This window comes from Mustela putorius, unplaced genomic scaffold (assembly GCF_011764305.1).
Source record: "Mustela putorius furo isolate JIRA1106 unplaced genomic scaffold, ASM1176430v1.1 tig00003854_pilon_pilon_pilon, whole genome shotgun sequence".
NCBI lineage: Eukaryota > Metazoa > Chordata > Mammalia > Carnivora > Mustelidae > Mustela > Mustela putorius.
This window is the reverse complement of record NW_025422006.1, coordinates 10,342,598-10,361,629: the sequence shown is the minus strand read 5'-3', so window position 1 is coordinate 10,361,629 and position 19,032 is coordinate 10,342,598. Positions and strand designations below refer to the sequence as shown.

General features: G+C 41.9%; 1 protein-coding gene across 5 annotated transcripts in view; it reads right to left on the bottom strand.

Annotated features, from left to right (window-relative positions):
• The window catches only part of TMC1 (transmembrane channel like 1), a 352,389-nt gene that overhangs the window by 29,897 nt on the left and 303,460 nt on the right, over nt 1-19,032 (bottom strand). For 4 of the 5 annotated variants that reach the window (XM_045065101.1, XM_045065103.1, XM_045065102.1 and 1 more), the window contains exons 14-19: nt 17,843-17,985; nt 14,124-14,268; nt 13,320-13,514; nt 10,506-10,685; nt 10,219-10,380; nt 2,571-2,699 (exon numbers count right to left, since the gene is read on the bottom strand). In XM_045065101.1, the coding sequence (XP_044921036.1) occupies nt 2,571-2,699; nt 10,219-10,380; nt 10,506-10,685; nt 13,320-13,514; nt 14,124-14,268; nt 17,843-17,985 (954 nt within the window). The remainder of the gene's footprint in view (nt 1-2,570; nt 2,700-10,218; nt 10,381-10,505; nt 10,686-13,319; nt 13,515-14,123; nt 14,269-17,842; nt 17,986-19,032) is intronic. The other variant, XM_045065105.1, reaches the window with a different exon arrangement.

Here is a 19,032-nt window from a genome sequence, read left to right as displayed (position 1 = left end):
AAGGTCAGTAAAGCCTGTGAGAACCAGTGGATGGCTATTCCAACTGCACCGGGCAGGGGTTTCTCACTCCAGCCCATTTCTCCCCAGTGGGAATGTGGATCGAATGTTGCCAGCCCTTCCAATATGTCAAGAAAAGCAAGAAATCCCTATCTTTTTTTATACATAAAACCTTTAGTTTTAAAATATGAGCTCATTAAAACAAAACCAAAACAAAACAAACAAAAACATTCTGCAAAGAAAGAAAAATCTATCAGCAAGCTGAATCTCAGTGGCAAGGCCAAGTTTGCAACCTCTCCTTAGGCTGACATCTTTTACATCTCTGCACCCCCTTATCACCTGGCCCAGAGCTGTGCTCCTACCGATTCGCACTCAGGCATTCAGCTGTGCCCGTTCTCTACAGGATGAGTCAATGATGACAGGCTCCGCGTCCAAGGTCCCCCGTCCACCTTTTACTGTTTCTAAATCGTTTAGATGCTGGGCTGCTCTCTGCACAGCCTTCCAGAGGTAACATGGAAGAAAATTCTCTGTGACCTAAAATGGGAAGTTGTCTTTTTTTCCCCCCTGTTCTTTGTACTAACCCAAGAGCACTGTCAGCACTCAATAAATAATAAATGACAGTCATTTAATTACAGCTTTTATGCATCCAGGTCATGTTTTATTGACTTGGTATTTGAAGCAAAATTTTCTAGCACTTAGGAAGAGAGCAGTAAGGGATAAAAGGCAAGCATAAGCCAGGCAAGGGCCTCAGAAAGAAGTGGCAATTTTTATGTCTGCCTCGGAAGAGCTGAATCAGACAAGGAAAATAGAAATGAAACCCGGCCAGCTGAATACCTCATAGCGGGGAAGGGGAAACCATAGCATTACCTCACTGGCGCGCACCAAAGAGCATTATCTAACCACTTTGGGCGCGTCCCACAGGCCCTTTCAGGGAGGATGTCAGAGATGACCTAATCAAAGGTAGGATCTCAAAGTCAGATGGCCAGGCTGAGGATCCCGCCTGGTGTCTTGAAAACAGTCCTGAGCATAGGACTTGTCCGGAGACTAAGAGGGTATGAGGTTGAGGGAGAGGTTGGCACAGGGCTGGGGGGAGGTTGGCACTAAAGGATAGCCCTTCCGTAGCGAGGAGAGAAACATCATTGGCTTGACATTACTGAACCAGGATGGACTCCATGGGCACATCCCTGGAAGCAGGCAGAATTCTGCCAACAGATGGCGTTGCCTGAATGGCGCTAGAATGTAGAGGCTTACAGAAGCAGACAGTCAACATATAATGCCCACCAAGTGACAAACACTGTTCTAGGCATTGAGGTCAAGGCTTCTGTTTTCATAGGGCTTTCATTCTACCAGAGGGAGATGGATTATAAGCAAGCTTTTGAAAGGAAATGTCAGAGTTACACATTGTATGAAGAAAATCAAGCAGGACATTTTTAGTAGAGAGTCTGGTAGGCTACATTAGATGGGAAGGTTGAAGAATAGCTCAAAGATGGTGACATATTACTGGAGACCTTAATGACGAGAAGGCATCAGCCAAGCCCAAGTGTAGGAACCTGCAACCCTATAGAGGAAAACAGCTAGAGCCAATGCAAGGGTCATCTTGTGTTTGAGCATAAGAAAGAATTCCAACATTTAAGGACTTTACAAAACAAGAACAACAGTAGTAGAAGAAGAGCTCAGAAAGAAAGAAAGAGGAAACAAACAAACAAACAGATCCTGTAAGACATCAAAGGCCTTAAAAAGGGATTTGGGATTCATTCTAAGTACTTATTAGCCACGGGAGGATTTTGAGCACATGATTACAGTCAACACTTCAGGTCATAGTTCCCAAGATGACTATTAAGAGTTGCAAAAGAGGGACCATGGTCCCCTGGCAATGTGGGAAACTGCAGAGTGATGTGTGCTCTGTTGCCTCCCTGAACTTTATGGGGGTCGCAGGTTGGTGGGGGGCTTGCATGCCGAGGGTCAACTGGGCATGAAGTCAACATTAGTGGGGTTCAGAGAAACCTGGGTTCTTGCTGTGGTGCTGGAAGGACGTCAACTTGCCAGAATTCAGGTCCACCACTTGCCAGACACCTATCAGCACCCTGGGACCACCTCGGAACCTGGACAGCTCCCTACTTGTGTCTCTGCTGAGCTCTTATTGGCCTGGGAGCTTTATGCTACAAGCACCATATTTACTGGATCCATTTATCACCCACTGCACTGCATAGGAACTGTCTAGGAGTCTGTTCAGTAGAATTCAAAGTTGATATTACCCATTTTGCCTGGCTTCTAGAAATGTCAACAAGCTCCATGGGGAGGGGGCTGGCTATGGGTCCCAGACTGAGTTCACCATGTTCTTGGATAGGTTGAGATTCACTGCTTTAGCCATCCTGTGCTCACTTTACTAGAATATCATAAACCATGATGCTCCCGTCTGATGCCCTTCTGAATTAAAACTATACCCACGGGTCTTCACTTCCTAACATCTAACACATGGTCCCACCTCCTAAATTCTTCTTCTGGCACAGCGTGTGCAAATGATAAACCACAAAGGAATAATCGGACAAGAGAAAAATGAACATCATACTTACATATCCATACTCCAAATCCCAGCACCAGCAATAATTGCAAAACCTCACAAAACATGCCCGGAGAAAGTCTCCAATGAGGATCGTGACGTAAGTGGTCAGAACATCAGAAACGGTCAGCCGCACAAATTCCTGTCGAGATATTATCCAGATTAAAAAAGAGGATCTCTCCATTCAAACGGCCCTAGTGTCAGCCTCAAGTTTGTTATGCTTCTGCATAGTATTAGCTTAGAAACTGCCATTAATAGTAAAACAATAGTGAGGTTTAGCTAGCAAGTGGCCAATGTTTCACCCTTATGTTATTAGTCTAAAAGTAATTACCCCACTTAAGGGATGCCTGGATGGCTCAGTGGGTTAAGCCTCTGCCTTTGGCTCAGGTCATGATCTCAGGGTCCTGGGATCAAGTCCCGCATTGGGCTCTCTGCTCAGCAGGGAGCCTGCTTCCCCCCACCTCCCACCGCCCCGCTCTCTCTGCCTGCCTCTCTGCCTACTTGTACGCTCTCTCTCTGTCAAATAAATAAAAATAAATAAATAAATAAATAAATAAAAGTAATTACCCCACTTCCAAAACCACTATATCTAAAGTCTTCTCATTGAGAAACATTTATAAGCATGGCACGAGAAATAAAACCAGGAATATACTAACCACACGTAAGTTTATAACTTGATCTGGCAAACAGCAATGTTTATGCAGTTAAAAGATGACCTCTGAAAAGTACTGGCAGCATCTGTGATACAGGATTCGTTTTTCTAACATGTTAAAAATGTTTATAAACCAGCCTGACAATAGATGGGCAATGCAATAAGGAAAGAAGTTTGCAAATGGCAAATAATAAATTTACAGAAGGAAATATGCAGTCAATTAAATGTTGAAAAACACTGAAACCCCCCACACAAAAGTGCAAATTAAAACAATGAGTTGTTGACCCACAGAAAGATGAATCTTTAAAAATCCAGTCCTCTCCTTATTGGTGAGTATGGTGAATGTCGACCTCCGATAACATTTGGGGGGAAATTTGTGGAAATCCATCACATTTCAAAGGAGGTAGAATATGAAGGAAATCCACTTGTAGAAAGATGTCCCACAGCAATATTCACACAAGTGCACAGATCTAAACATGTGAGTATGAAAGTAGGGCTTTTTCCAGATAAAAATTGGAAACAATTCAAATATGCTTAGGAGATTTATGAAATAGAAGGGCATGTCCACACAACGGACTATCGTGAGATCTTGAAAGCAAAAGAGTGTACTTGTGGTTAGAGACGCACAACTGTGTGAACATACACTAGAAACCAGTGAATTGTATAATTTTAAATGGGTGGAATGTGTGGTATGGGAGTACCTCAGTAAACTTTAAAAAGTTCTAGAACACTATGCTCTGATAAGAAATGGATCTTTAAAAATTTACAAAATAGGGTATATAGTATGAACTCATTCGTTAACAAAAATTCCTATGTATATATACATGTATGTATACATATAGGCATAGAAAGTTCTGGAAAATTAGAAACTGGTTACCTCAATGGTGTGGACTTAAATTTATGCGCAAAAGGGTGTGTGCTGTGGGTTAGAAGGAAAGTTCACTATGGAACCCCTACATGGAACCCCTACAACAATCAGTGATAAACATAAAAACAGACACATAATTACAAATGTTCATTATGATAGCTCTCCTCTGCTCTTCCTTTTCTTTTCCTTCTCAATAATTTATGTCCCAAGACTGAAGATACTGAACATCTACTAATACATATTTTGCCAGAAATACTAGTGTTCTTCTATAATTTCTAAAGTCTTTTGGTTTCTACTTCCAGCTACCTACATAATCTCCCCTCTAAAATAACTAGTGAGAAAGAATTTTCTCATGGGGCAAAGGGCCATTTGACTAGCTATCACTAGATTCGTTTCCAGCCTCATACTTCGGAGCAATGCTTCCTGAACGCCAGATCGTCTACCACTTCCATGATTCTTAATACGTCCAAGTACCATATGAAATATACTGTATCTCAGATTTCTTTTAACTTTAACATACTTTATTCTTTAAAAAAATTGCTGCTGCTATTATAAATATAACCTGCTATAAATAGCAGTTAACTAAAACATACATATAACCCAAACAAAATTATAGTAAAACCTTAAAAATATAAATTTAAAAACTTAGCATTAGTTTTCACCAACCACAGTGCCTGTGGCAAGGGCTTGTAGGCTGGCAGTATATTTCGGGAAGTGGTGTCAAAGAAGGGAAGTGTTTCATTCAGGGAAGAATGAAACAGAAGGGAGGAAAGCTTTTGCCTGAGAGCAAGCTAAAAGCTGCCACTACTGGGGCAACTGAGTCTTATCCTTCTGAGGACCCACCTGGAAGCCTAGAAGCTATATAGAATAAGCCTCGGAATTGTCCATGCCAGTGACAGAAGGAGGACATACCGATCACCAGCAACCACCCCCATTAGTCAAGGGTGTCCCCATGTGGTGTTAACACCTCACTTGATGACAGCAGAGGAACTCTGAAGGTAAAGAGAATAAGCATACAGCTGTTGAGATGCTGTCAGGGTAACAAGCTGTGTGCAAAACAGCTGGAGTAAAAGATGGGCCAAGAGAGTGCGAGGTTTCTGCATAATCTGGAAGTTTCTGTATAAACCGGCTCCTGTCTAGCTCCCCATATTCTTCTGGTATTGCTCATCCTTCTACTTCATTTCAACTCCCTGGCTTTCATTCAGACTCTCAATCTCCACACTTCCTCAGGCCACAGGGCCTTTGCATGGGACTTCACACCACTCAATCATTGTTACTTCACCTCTTGGCTCGGTTTATATACCAAAGAGTGCACACCACTAAAGCATCACTGATTCAGGAAGGTTTCACTCACCTCGCTGACAAGGGTGAGTTTCCCTATAAAAAAAAAATACTCAGATTCCATGCATTTCATTCTTAGAGTGCTTGGTTAGCATTGTAAATTTGTAAATTTTGCATAATGACTGAATTAATGACTTTGTTCACCCCCAAGAAATTGTAGTTTTCACAAGAGCAAGAAACTAGCCCACCTAGGGGCCCACTGGACCTCTAGCAGCCAACAAGATGCCTGCCACTCAGCTTATACTCAATAAATATGGAACGAACGGTTGAATGATAGTAAATTCCTGCCGGTATTTCAGGCCATAACTTTGTTTCTTCCGGTTCTTATTCTCTTTTTCGTTCCCAGGCAACTTGAGTTCAGATTCTGATAACTAGTATCAATAGAGATAGGCAATGAGGGATATTTTTTGGCTTCCATCACCATGTCAGAAGACCTTCCTCAGGTAAGAGAAAATGTCACAGTGGTTATAAAGTCGCCCACGTCTTCCTAAACATCCTCATCCCAGTGTTTAAAATCCTATTTTTTCCTAAGCAGTGGTCTGTCATATAAAATACCGGAAGAGGATTGAAACATTATATGGAAATGTAAGATTTATTCACAAACCACAGAACACCACAATGCTTCCTAAGAAAGAGAATCCCCAAAACAGTGGCCCAGCCCACCTGAGGAGCACCAGTCCCAGGTCCCAGCATGCTAGTCAGGATGGGAGCACAGGTTCCATAGGCCCCCTGCTGAGCACGGCGCCCCACACCTCGAAGCTTTCCACGCAGGACAGTTAGTTAAAATGCCTGTGCAGCTTTGATCAGCAAACTAAGAGTCATTAGCAAGTAACAGGAAAGAGGCATCACCAAGGACCACAGACTCTAGACATCCCAAGGCAGAAGTTTAGAGAGTATGAATTCATGCTCATTATGTTTCTAGGGACAATCAGCACTGTAGCACTCTCATCAGACGGTGTGGGTTAAATCTGGGCTCCTGTCATTCACTTCCTTTAAGAGCTTGAGCAAATTATTGTAGCTTTTTAGGCCATGGCCTCCTCATCTATAAGATAGGGATAGAAATATAACTTATCTCAAAGGGTAATTTAGAAATTCAAGGTAACAGCACTGGGCACATTATGGGCATTCAATAAATGTTAGCCACTGCTGTTCGTTCAGTTGTTGGCGGCTTTCTCCTTGCCCAAAATGCAGACCTCAGTATATAGCTTTAAATAGCAATCTCCCATGGGTATTTGCTACCTACCTATCAAATGCCACTGCAGATGGACCTAAGTGGTTACATCTTGAGATTCCTTGGAGGGATAAAGGAGCCACCAAATTATCTTATATTCAGACTCAAAGATAGGTTTGAGTCCTGTATCATCCTTGAGGAAACAAAGCAGAGGGCATCCGTGGAGGAGAAGAGGAAAATTCTGGAATGTTTTTATAGAACAATGAGTGTTTGGGGTGTATCCCCAACCTGACATGCACAGCAGATACCTTTACTGTTTCTTCTGGAGTCACCTTTTTTCAAAAAAAAAGATTTTATTTATTTATTTTATTTTAGACAGAGAGAGAGAGAGAGCGAGCGAGCAGGGGGTCATGAGCTGGAGGAGGGGCCGAAGAGGGAGAGAGAGAGAGAGAGAATCTCAATCATGCAGCGCCATCGTGGGTACAGAGCCTGACTCAGGGCTTGACCTCACCAGCCTGAGACCATGACCAGAGCTAAAATCAAGAGTCGGACCCTTAACCAACAGAGCCACCCAGGTGCCCCTGGAGTCACTTTTTAATGGTTGAACAAAATGTTCCCTGTTGCATGGATATTGATCTCTTAAAGACCAAACTCTCCAGCCCTCAGGGTTTTTTAAAATTTCTTTTCTTTTTTTCCTTCTTTTTTTTTTTTTTCTAAGATTCTATTTATCTGACAGACAGAGATCACAAGTAGGCAGAGAGGCAGGCAGAGAGAGAGAGGAAGGTAAGCAGAGAGCCCGATGCGGGGCTCGATCCCACAACCCCGAGACCACGACCTGAGCCGAAGGCAGAGGCTTAACCACTGAGCCACCAGGTGCCCCGCCCTCAGGGTTTTTATGTCCCCTGGTTCTCTAACCACCAGAGACTCTACCTCCCTCGTCAACATTCTGTTCAGAACCACAACCTCGGGTCCAGCCCCTGCAGACTTTCCCACAGGAAGATGAAAGAGAAGGGGACAGTAAGGTGAGATGGTGAAGCAAGGAAAGGCACCAAAGATGGGATTTTTTTTTTTTTAAAGGACAAAACAAGCAGCAAAGTCCCAAGAAGAATTAAATAAAGTGACTTTCCTTTTTAAGTCAATCTGTGTGGGGCCAACCCAGAGACGTCTGCATAATCGGAGGCGTAAGCATCCTCCTCGACTGCACTGGCATGCCTATCTACTCGATCACTTGCTCTTCCCCAGAAGACAATAGCCTCAATCTTCCTGACAGTCCATTCTAGTAAGACTCTTAAAGGGGAGCCTGCATACCTGTCAGTATGCATTCTAGGACATAGAGAAGAGAACATCTCAAAGTTTTGAGTTTGTGAAAAAAGCTTTTCCCCTCTGATTTTTCATGTCTTTCCACTTTAGCTGAGGACTCACAGAGCAGCCTAGATGTGCTAAGACTTAGATGAAGCACCGTGACCAGATGCGCTGACTTATATGAAGCACCTTCAAGGAAGGACCCTTGAGGGGCCCTGGGTGGCACAGTGGGTTAAAGCCTCTGCCTTCGGCTCAGGTCATGATCCCAGGGTCCTGGGACTAAGCTCCACATCAGGCTCTCTGCTCAGGGGGGATCCTGCTTCCTCCTCTCTCTCTGCCTGCCTCTCTGCCTACTTGTGATCTCTGTCTATCAAATCAAAAAATAAAATCTTAATGGGGCGCCTGGGTGGCTCAGTGGGTTAAGCCGCTGCCTTCGGCTCAGGTCATGATCTCAGGGTCCTGGAATCGAGTCCCGCATCAGGCTCTCTGCTCAGCAGGGAGCCTGCTTCCTCCTCTCTCTCTCTGCCTGCCTCTCTGCCTACTTGTGATCTCTCTCTGTCGAATAAATAAATAAAATCTTTAAAAAAATAAAATAAAATAAAATCTTAAAAAAAAAAAAAGGAAGGACGCTTGAAATTCAGAAACCTATGTACTTCTGTGCATTCCCTTCTTGTTGCTGCTGTCATGATCTACCACACGCTTTGGGGCTTAAGACAAATTTATTCTCTTACAGTTCTGGTGGTCAGAAGTCTAAAATCAAGGGGAAGGCATCAGGGAGGAAGCTGGATCCGCACCGTAAGGTCCAGCTTCTGGAGGCTGCCGGCACTCCTGGGCTCACAGCCCCTCTTTTCCATCTATAAAGCGCATCTCTCCAACCTGGTTCCACTGTCATGTCTGGTTTTTCTGACTTTGACTCTTTTGTTCCTACTTGTGATTTCACTAGGTCCATCCACAAAATCCAGGATAACTTTCCTTCACTCAGCCCCATTGGCAAAGCCCTTGTAACCATGAAAGGTAACATCGTCAGACGCTTTCCAGGGACTGGGACATGGACATCTTTGAAGGGCCATTACCCCACCCACCATACCTGTCTCCTAAGTAAAGGCAGCCTATATTTCATTTCATTTATAATTTCAGATATAATACACTTTATAAACATGTATGAATGTGCATGTCTGAAAATGGAGTATTTAACAATATGTAACTGGAAAGGGAAATGTTTATCTGGACCCTGAAAGCATAAAAATAAAGTAAAATAAAATCCTTAGTCATAGCATACTGTTTGGACGTGTGTGTAGCATCACATACATTGTTCTGATTTTTTTCCCCACAATTAAAATCACAGTTGATTGGCCTAAGTCTGAGGAGCATCTAATAAGAGCATGAGGGCATCTAATGATATCCACATTTGTTTAAATTGTATCCATTTTATAAGACTAACACTAACTTTCAATTTTTCCTTTTAGATTACAAAAAAGAAGTACACAGCAAAAAATTATTCAAATAATTCCACAAGACCACATTACTGGGACTGGACTATTGTCCCATGGGCAGGTAGATGCACGATGACATATCTGAAAAGTATCTGGTCCTCCTTGAGGATCCCAAGTCCAAAACCAGTTTATGAAATGCACAGTGGCAACGTCAATTCTAATGAGACTGAATTAAAGACTTTTCAAAATAACAATTAGATCTGTATAGAAATAAGAGATGTGGAATAGTTTATTGTTGGTTTCTTAATTTGGTTTCCCTTATTGGTCAGAAAGCCATATGAAACATTCTCTCCTTTCTCTGGTCAAATACCAGCAGTCTTAGACTGGGGTCATTTCCATAATCCTCATGAAAACAACTCACCTAAAATAGTTATTTCCTTTAACACTTAAGGGACAATTATTTGACAAAAATGGACATTGCTGAAATTAGTATTCATGTGTGCTCCCCAAGGAACATTCTTTTAGTGGGAAACTGGAAATAATAGGTAAGAGTTCCACTTAAATATTCGCAGGAGCCTGCATCTAAATCTAGGTGCTTTCTTATAACACAAATAGAAGACAAACCTCTCCTCACACCATTTAAAAATATCCTTTCTTTAAACACAGCTTTAAAAAGGTGTAAAAGTAGTACTTCCCTCGATGGCTGGAGTGAGGCCTGCTTGAGAGACTATACATGAAATTCATAGCCAGCACCATAGTAAGCCCTCAATACATCTTTGGTATTTTTTTTTTTTATGAAGCAACAAAAAAAATAGGCCACCTTTATGAAAGACATCATTGATTCTGCTCTTTCTTCATCCATTTATTGTCATCCACTTCTGTTGGTGACATTACCTGCCCTACCATTGTTTCCCAGCAGGGTCCTCGAGGTACATCTGCGGGGTGCACAAAAAAAGGTGGCCCAGTGCTATTTCCGGTGAGGGAGGCATTGTAGGCCTTGATCATGTTGGCTTCCCAGAGGGTAATATTGGCCTTTACCAGCTTCTCCTCTTCAATCTAGGATGCAAAGGGATGGAAGCAATGATGGAGACAGCACAGGTTTCAAAGGCCTTTCTAGCAATCTGGAGACCGGGAATGTAACAACACAGGGATGCCGAAAGCCATCCAGATACGAGACTCACCTTGTTGTTAATCTCATCCATCAAGGCCAGAATAAATACATACAGGTTGCCTAAAAGTAGAGCAAAAATGCGTCCCAGTAGCCATTTCAGAGCGATGAGGGGATGGTAGTCTTCCAATTCAGCAAATAAGTCAAACAGTGTTGGGCAGAACATCCCCAGCAGGGACATGACCATGTTCATCTACAGGGAGACACAAGGAATTAACTAAGTTAATGGTATTTTAAAAATAATTGCTTTCTTCCGGGATTTTGCAAGATTTCAGCTACATTTCCTACATCTTTTATAAGACTAAAGAAGATTATCTCATGCACTTTTAAAATTTGATCTCAATAAAACAACAAAGAAAATATTCAAGTCCCATTCTCAAGGCATGCTTGAGCATGAGCCTGTATATGTGCCAGTAATAACAGTCTGTTTCCTAGTATAATGAGGGAAGTAATTTATATCACCCTATGTCCAATGAACACATGATTCTACATGGGAATTGATTCTGATATGGTGATACACTTTTTTTCTTTTTTTAAAAGATTTTTATTTATTTATTTGACAGAGAGATCACAAGTAGGCAGAGAGGCAGGCAGAGAGAGAGGAGGAAGCAGGCTCCCTGCTGAGCTGAAAGCCCAATGCCAGACTTGATCCCAGAACCCTGATGCCATGACCTGAACTGAAGGCCGAGGCTTAACCCACTGAGCACCCAGGCGTCCCACGGTCATACACTTTGCAACAAGAGTTCCAATGGAAAGCGAAAATGATCTTCTTGGGGAATGAGGTCCAAACTGGAAATACTCGTTTGACAATTATCAGCATATGTGCTAGTTCAATCAGTTGGAATAAATGAGCTCCCTGAAATGGGCTCAGGACTAAGTACTGAATTCTGGGGAATACACCCTATTAGGGGCAAAAAAAAAAAAAAGGAATGGGTTTACCAAGGAAAACAGGACATTCAGAGAAACAAAAGGAGAACACAAATCATGATGTTATCAAAGCTGAAGTAGGAAATTTCCAGGAGTGAAGAAATGGTTTAGAATGGCAGTGTGGGGGAGGGGGAGAGAATATGAAAAGTAGCAAATGTATGGTTCATATCTCCTTCATAATTCAAATATTAGGCTCTATTAAATCAGGGAAAAGAATCCAGTGCATGTACTACTTTCGTGATGGGGAAAAAGCCTCCCTGAATGCAAAAAGACTTTGGGGAGCCCTGGCCAGGGCCTTTCCTAAACACCTGGTTCAAACTGTCACCACTAAACATTTCCTATTGCCATTTCTTGATTCTGTGTTTTGAATGATTGTAACTACCAGATTGTATTGAGAAAATACTGTCAGTATGGTTTTTCCCATTATTATTAAGAACGTTACATGAGCATGACCAAGAGAAGATAAAAATCAGCATGACATAATATAAAATCAGCACGTATAATTTCAGCTTAAGGTAAAAACTTGGCAGATCCTGTGCAATCTTTTATAAGGTTAATTTAAATTCTGTTTCATCAAATGTATAAAGTTATTCATGAATTCCCATTACTACCTTTGTTGGCCCTTAGGACTCAGGGTCCCCTTAAATAGGTGTTAAACAAACTCTTATGTAGAATGATCCTTCTACCTAATGAAAAGAAACTACCTACATTTTACTATGATTCATTTATACAAAACTATGATCAATATGAACCATGGGCCAAAGTAATAGAAGTTATCACAACTATAAGAAACTCTGACGACAAACTTGATAAATGCTTTGAGGTTCTCCTCTGCTTTAAATAAATAAAATACCTCTACCTAATGACATTTTATAGGTTTCCATGAAATGTTTGTGCTGTTATAGACTCCCATCTCCAGGATTATCATTTCTGAAATACACGGAATGTTTTCATTTGGAGCCTTTTGTTGTAAGTAGGCTATACTTTGTCCAAGATATTTCTAGAAAATTCTATGCTTATAAGGACTTTCTGAATCTTTCTGGTCTACAAGGCTCAGCAGAAGTTTCAGTGTGGGCACTCTACACTTCCCACAGCCTTAATCTATACATACTTTGAAAATGCTCAAGTTTAAAAAGATGCCACATTGTATGCCAGGACATTTTATGAAAGGCAACAGGCCCTAGCAACAAGACATAGCGAATTCCTTATTCTCTACATCTGCTCTCCTTCCTCTGACCTGCTCAATGGGCACATATCCTGAAGACACGTCACCATCAGACTGAATTCCAGGCAAAGAGCTGGCCTTCCTCATTCGATTATCTCTTGGAGGGGGTGGAAATAAGGCAAAGGGAGGAGAAGAGAGACTGCTAGGGAGAAACAGAGAGAATCCCAGACTTGCCGAAAGCGGAGGAGGTAATCTGAATGTTTCCAGTGAGAGAAACATAGGAACCAAGGACTCTAACATTGCTGTTTCAAAGAATTAGGGCAACAATTGGATCTTTCAGGGATCTACAGAGAATCTACAGAGAAAGAAACATAGAGTCATGGAAGGACTGTTGGCTCTGAAATCAAGGTTCCTGGGTTTTAACTCACTCTTCCCCGTGGTTCTGTGACCTGAACACACCACCCCTCCTCCTGACATTCATTAACCGCATCTGTAAAATATACTGGTTGGAATATATGCGTTCTAGTGTCTCTTTCCACTCTGGCTTTCCATAAAATCACAAAATGAGAGACAGACAGACAGTAGAAAGATCTGGAAAGGAGTGGAGAGCGTGTGACCGGCCGGCGTGAGGTAGACAGGAAAAGGACGGCCTAATTTAACACTGCACCGGAGAAGCATAACCACACAGTTCCTAATGTCAGGTTCTAAGCACATAAAAAGCATGCAGAGACGAACTTCATTCTTCTCCCACCACCCAAGGGTGTCAGGATCTTGCTGTGCAAATTCCTGGGATCGCTTCACAGCCCAAAAGATGAGGTATCCACTCCCGCCAAGTGTTAGAAACACGAAGAAGTTAGCGAGAAACCTCAGGAATCTGATCAAGTGGACGTTTTCTTCTACTTGGGCTGCTCTCTCCTCTATGATTGCTTCCTGTACTCAAGCAAAACAGAAAAAAGAAAAATGGGTCTGAGCTACGAAAACTAGCATACACTCACAAGCTATTTTGGCAAACGTCGAATGAGGAATGAAAATCGGCACTCTACCTGGGATTCCACAAACCAGGCGGATATCAGCAGCAAGGAAGAGTGAGTGAGAGAAAGAAGGGAGAATTCTTATAAACTCTGATCTCAGATGAGGACGAACTTCTTTCTAGATTCTCTTCTGATAGTCTTTTTTTTTTTTTTCCTGAAGCTCCAAAATAATACCCAAGGGTCATTTTAAATATTGAGCCAGCTTATTCCTGTAAATAATTAGTAAGCCTTGTTCTATCATGGAGACTATCTGATTTCTGATTATTAATGGCCTCCTGTTTCAAGCCAATGGCAGTATTTTTATTACCAAATTTAGAGCAGAAATTGTGCTGTCGTGTGTCCTATTTTCCAATCACAATCAGAACCCTGCCCGGATCCTGGTAGGCAGAAATGATGAGTTAATCTTTCTTTTAATTGTCGGGATACTTCGCTAGCTAAACTGTACGGAATGGCTCTGATTTTTGTCTTTGAAATCCAAAGGCACGGGTCTTGAAGTTGATGTGTTTACCTTAAAGTTCATGGTGATAGAATTGAATTTGTTGTCTGCTGTTTCCGGGTTGCCGATCAGGTAGTCCCAGCTCGTAAACATCTTCCAGCTGAAGTTGAATGTGTTGTCTTCACCACCCCCATCATCCCCGATATTTTTGGTCATCCTATAAAAACACAGGGTTTAATACAGCCCCCTGGATCCACAAAGAAAGGGAAAGGGTAGGGAGTAGCAAAATAGTACAATTACAGGCAGCCTGAAGAAGCAGTATCCTGAAAGCATGTATTTTCAAACGAAATTTGTTCTTAGGACCAGAAAACAAAAGTTGATCTTCAAATTTTGGTTTTAATTCTTTAAACTGTTCATTTTCCAGGCCTTTCGAGATTAAAAGACTGTGAGGCGTTGATGATTTTAACAATTAAACAGGTCCTACAAAAATATGTATTTTTAATTTGTTTTCCTCAACTGTTTTCTTAGCATCATACACTTGGTTCTTAACCTTTTGCAGGATAAGGCTCTCTTCAGAAATCTGACAAAAACCCATGGGTCCCTCCCCAGGAAAAAAAAAAAAATATGTGTATACCCTTAAACTTCTAGGAAGCTTTAGCTTATTTCCAGACCCCCATGCAGTTAGGAATGAACTATAACCCAGTGACGGTCAGGAAACTCCTGCATAGCAACTCCCACCAAGTATCTCTTCCCAAAGAACAGACTGAATGCATCAAATTTCTCCATACTTTACAACTCTTGAACAAAAATCAAAATTTTTATACAATGTTCATGCCAACTGGTTACATATATCCTAATCTACATATTTTAATATATAGAACTGATTAGAATATGTGTGTGTATATGTATACACACACACATATTTTTTTTTTTTTGCTTGGAGAGCTTAAAATGCATTTACTTACAGTTTATTTCAGTGGTTAAAGATCTATATTCCACTCACTCCACTTCCTTTCTTTTCCCCTTATCACTATAAATAGCAAAATTAAAATTTCATATGATACATATTATAAAATGATCCCATAAGGTTTTGGTTTTCTGAGTATTCCAGTGCTGTGGAACCAAAAAGGAAAGAAGAACCATGCCATAAAGCTGACATTATAGGTTGGCAGGCATCTCTGAGGTGGCTTACATCCCTTACTATTAGCTTCACTCCTTATAGAGGTTTATGTATTTTAAATGTGCAAAGTTATGAAAAAATCACCAAAAATAATTATCCCTTACATCAGTCTATCACTTTGCCCTTTGAAATGGTGTCCGTACGTATCACCATGTTTTCCCTTTCTCAACAACTGAACAAAAAGTCAAGGGAGTTAATATTATTCTCTCTTTACAGATGGAGAAGCTAAGGGTTAGCATTATGAAGTGATTTGCTGGACACTTTCCAGGAGTTGACCACAGACGTAGGTCAAGGGCTTAGGCTCTCCGACTTCACTCTGGTGCCCAAGCTAGGCCCGCATGAGATAGGTTGAATCACATAAAATGCCTCTTTGTAGGTCAAAAGGGGTTGAAATCCAAGATTTCCACTGGTTTAATCGAGGGAGAAGATTACTTCATTCATATGCCACCATCCATTTCCGCACTCTCACTGAGCAAAGGGCAAGGTTTCGGGTCAAAATGGATGCTTCACAGATTGAAGTTTCGAATGGAGCTTCCCTGGCAAAATTGTGTGGCTGTAGACAGCCTCCCAGATAAGGGAGCATGAGCTGGGCGAGTCCAGAGCACTCAGCATGCAGCAACTGACGAGGAAGAGGGGAATTCTCAGAGAAGGAAGGAAAGACAAAGTGCAGGACTGTAGGACACTTCTGTTCGGAGGGAGCCCTGATCCCTATTAAATGTTCCATGGACAGCTCTAGCCCTTGCCCAAATGCACATACCTCTGAACATTCTTCTCTCTTCAAGGAGGCTATAGATCTGAACCACTGTGTCTATGAGAGGCAACCTCCCTGTTATCTGTTGCTTTGTTGGGAGGCTGTAGAAAGCAATGGTTGCATTCATGCCTTTGCCTCAACTTCTTGCCTCGGACCTCAAGTTTACATCTCTGTTTACATGCTGGGGTTATTTGGTCATTTTATGGATGCATGTGAAAGATTTTAATTACTCAAATAAGTGACTCTATAAATACTAAGCCAACAGAGTCACTGTAATGCAGCCTCTGCTCAAAAGAAAGTCAGGAAGAAGAAGGGGATTGAAAGGCAGGTAGGAAGCAACTCTCTAGAAGCTCACAGGATAAGCCTGCTACACAAGGGGCGAAAATTACGGCAAGGGCTATGCTCTACGGAACAGCACATATTATACTCTAGAGAAAGGAGAAACTGCAGCAAATATTTGGCTGCAAAGGCTAACACCTAATACAAGGATAACATCTGCATAACATGAGGACGTAATATGTATATTATATTCTATATTGGCCACAACCACTGTTTGCTCCTTAGTTTACAGGCTGTTTCTTCAACTGAGCATCCTGGGGCAGGGATTTTATTTTGTTCACCATTAAATTCTCAGACACTAGACAGCCCTTCAGAATGCCCATAGTAATTGCCCATAGTAACTGCTCAATAAAGTTATTAAATAAATGAGTAAATATAGGAATTCTGGTTTTGGAAATCAAGTTAGCGCTTGACTGATAGACTGGCATCAAAACAATTCTCCCAAGACCTCTATAACATAACTGGCCCCTCTGATTTTAGTTTTGGCAAATCCGAAAGGTTAAAAGAGGAGAAACAGCATAGACTGGGGAATATGGTAATACTTTACCAGGTAGACAGATAGATACCTTATATTTAGGATCCCGAATTACCTTTGGACAGGGAGATGAATACTGTGGATGTGGGGTCTTGAAAACTAAATAGGACAGTGTCCTCTGGTGGAACCAGTTCGGCAGAGACGAGGCACAAGTTATGTCACAGACTATTCCAAAGAGCTCCTGCTTGGGGTAACCTGGACCCTCGGGCAGAGGTCCTTTCCTGAGATGAAGCAAAAAGGCCAGTTCACCTTGTTCACAGTCCAGTGGAAGGGTCGGGACTCTCGCAAGTCTCTCCAGACTTCCATGCTAGCTCAGAGAACTGGCTCATGGATTATGGAGATTAGTCATAGCCCCAGATGCAGGTTTCTGCTGTGTCTTTAAACGGGTTGTTACACGTGCTTCGTCAGTTCTCTGAAGAAATTCTTCCCCATGCTCTAATAAATGTTCTTCCAGACAGACCATGATTCTGCAATTGATGGTGATGGCCTTGTTGGGGGCCATTCATTTTCTCTGTTGTACATGGTTGGGTTTTTTTTTTTTTTCTTTTTGGTTGAGCGACTACTTTGGTTCTGTTTTGTTTTTTTAATGAGCACAGAATAACAGATTCTGCCTACTGAGCTGATTCTGCAACTTGTAAACCTCTTTGCACACAAAGAAAGGGGGGCCAGCAGCTGTTTCCTTGCCTTGTGTGCAACATGGAGTCACACCTTGAAGTTCAAAAAGGGGTGTCTTCAAAATCGGTTTGAACACAAGAGAGGCGTGCAAACCAGTGAGATGATCTAAAAGCCTGAGCTGGTGTTCAACCCTTTTGTTTGGGGAATGTCATAGTCTAACCTTAGTGTTCGTATTAAAACCACATTTTACCTCTTACAGATTCAGTATCCTCTCGACATAAAATAGGATAAAAATAATATCCCATCCTTAAATTAATACTATTTGATTCCAGAAATCATGGCTCACTTCCCAAGAGGCCAGTGAAACTTACGCTTTAAGGACAACCAGAAAGCTGTAGCCAATGGACATGATCCCCACCAGAAAATAGGAGAGCGGCAGCCTGAAATTCATCCATCCAATTGTTCGTTTATTGTCATAATATCCATAAAAGAGGATGGAGTATTGCGCCAAGCCCTAAAATCCAACAACAAAGCCACTTAGCAGATGTTACAAAGAGCAACTCAAAGAAAAAAGATTAACTTTTAAGAGAAACAACAAAATGGCATTAATTTTCAAACTTGGGAGTTGAGTCCTATTGTTTTTGCTTCGTAGAGCAAATGTTTCAGCTGCCACATTGATTGGCAGCCTCTTGGTTTACTTGAAATTCAGGGACTTCAAAATGGGCCAAATTTTTAACCAAATATAGGCTTGCTCAGCTGTGGAGCCATTACCGTGAAATGCCCATTGATTGAAACATCAAAACACACTTCATGGTGTCATTAGATTTACAATGTTAAGAGCTTGCTTAACATTTGGGGAGGGTCGGAAACGTGTTTCCTCAAAGTGTCAGGGCAAGTTTCCACTTCCCGTCACCTGAGCCACAGCTACATTGCGTCTGCCGGAATCACTGAGGCTGTGGGTCAGCTCACACTCAGCTCACTTTCGGCAAAGGTGAAAAGCAGGTGAGAGGTCAAGGGAACAGATCTGCACAACCTTGTGCGCATCAAGACTCTTAGAGCATTCTTCCAGAGCAAGCGTGTTTATTCGTGCAATTACGTGCTCTTTCCTTAATATTACCTGCCAGGTAATTAGAATTACCATCTCCCTAGCTATCTGATTAACCCTCTTTACACGGGGAACATTGGCATATTCTGATGCTCTTTCTTCTGCCATGGTCTTCATCTTTCTCTCCTCGAATTCACTGGTTTTCACTCTCAGCTCGGAAGCACATTTCTGTGTTACTACATTTCTACCGCCGCAGCTTCCCTCTGACTTCATCTCTCTGGCGGTAACTTGGAATTACTGTGTTTTGTGAAGTGAGACAATAACAACTTGCCAATGCGAGGCTTCCTCCGGAGATCAAGTGAGTCACGCTTGAATCTTAGAAAGCCCAATTGGCTACCTTTAACATCATTTATGCACAGCCAGGGACTTGACGGCCCACTTAAAGTGGGGAGGCAGGGTGGAAGAGGAGAAAGTCCCCCAGATGCTAATTCCCCAAAGGAAGATTTATGAGAAGCA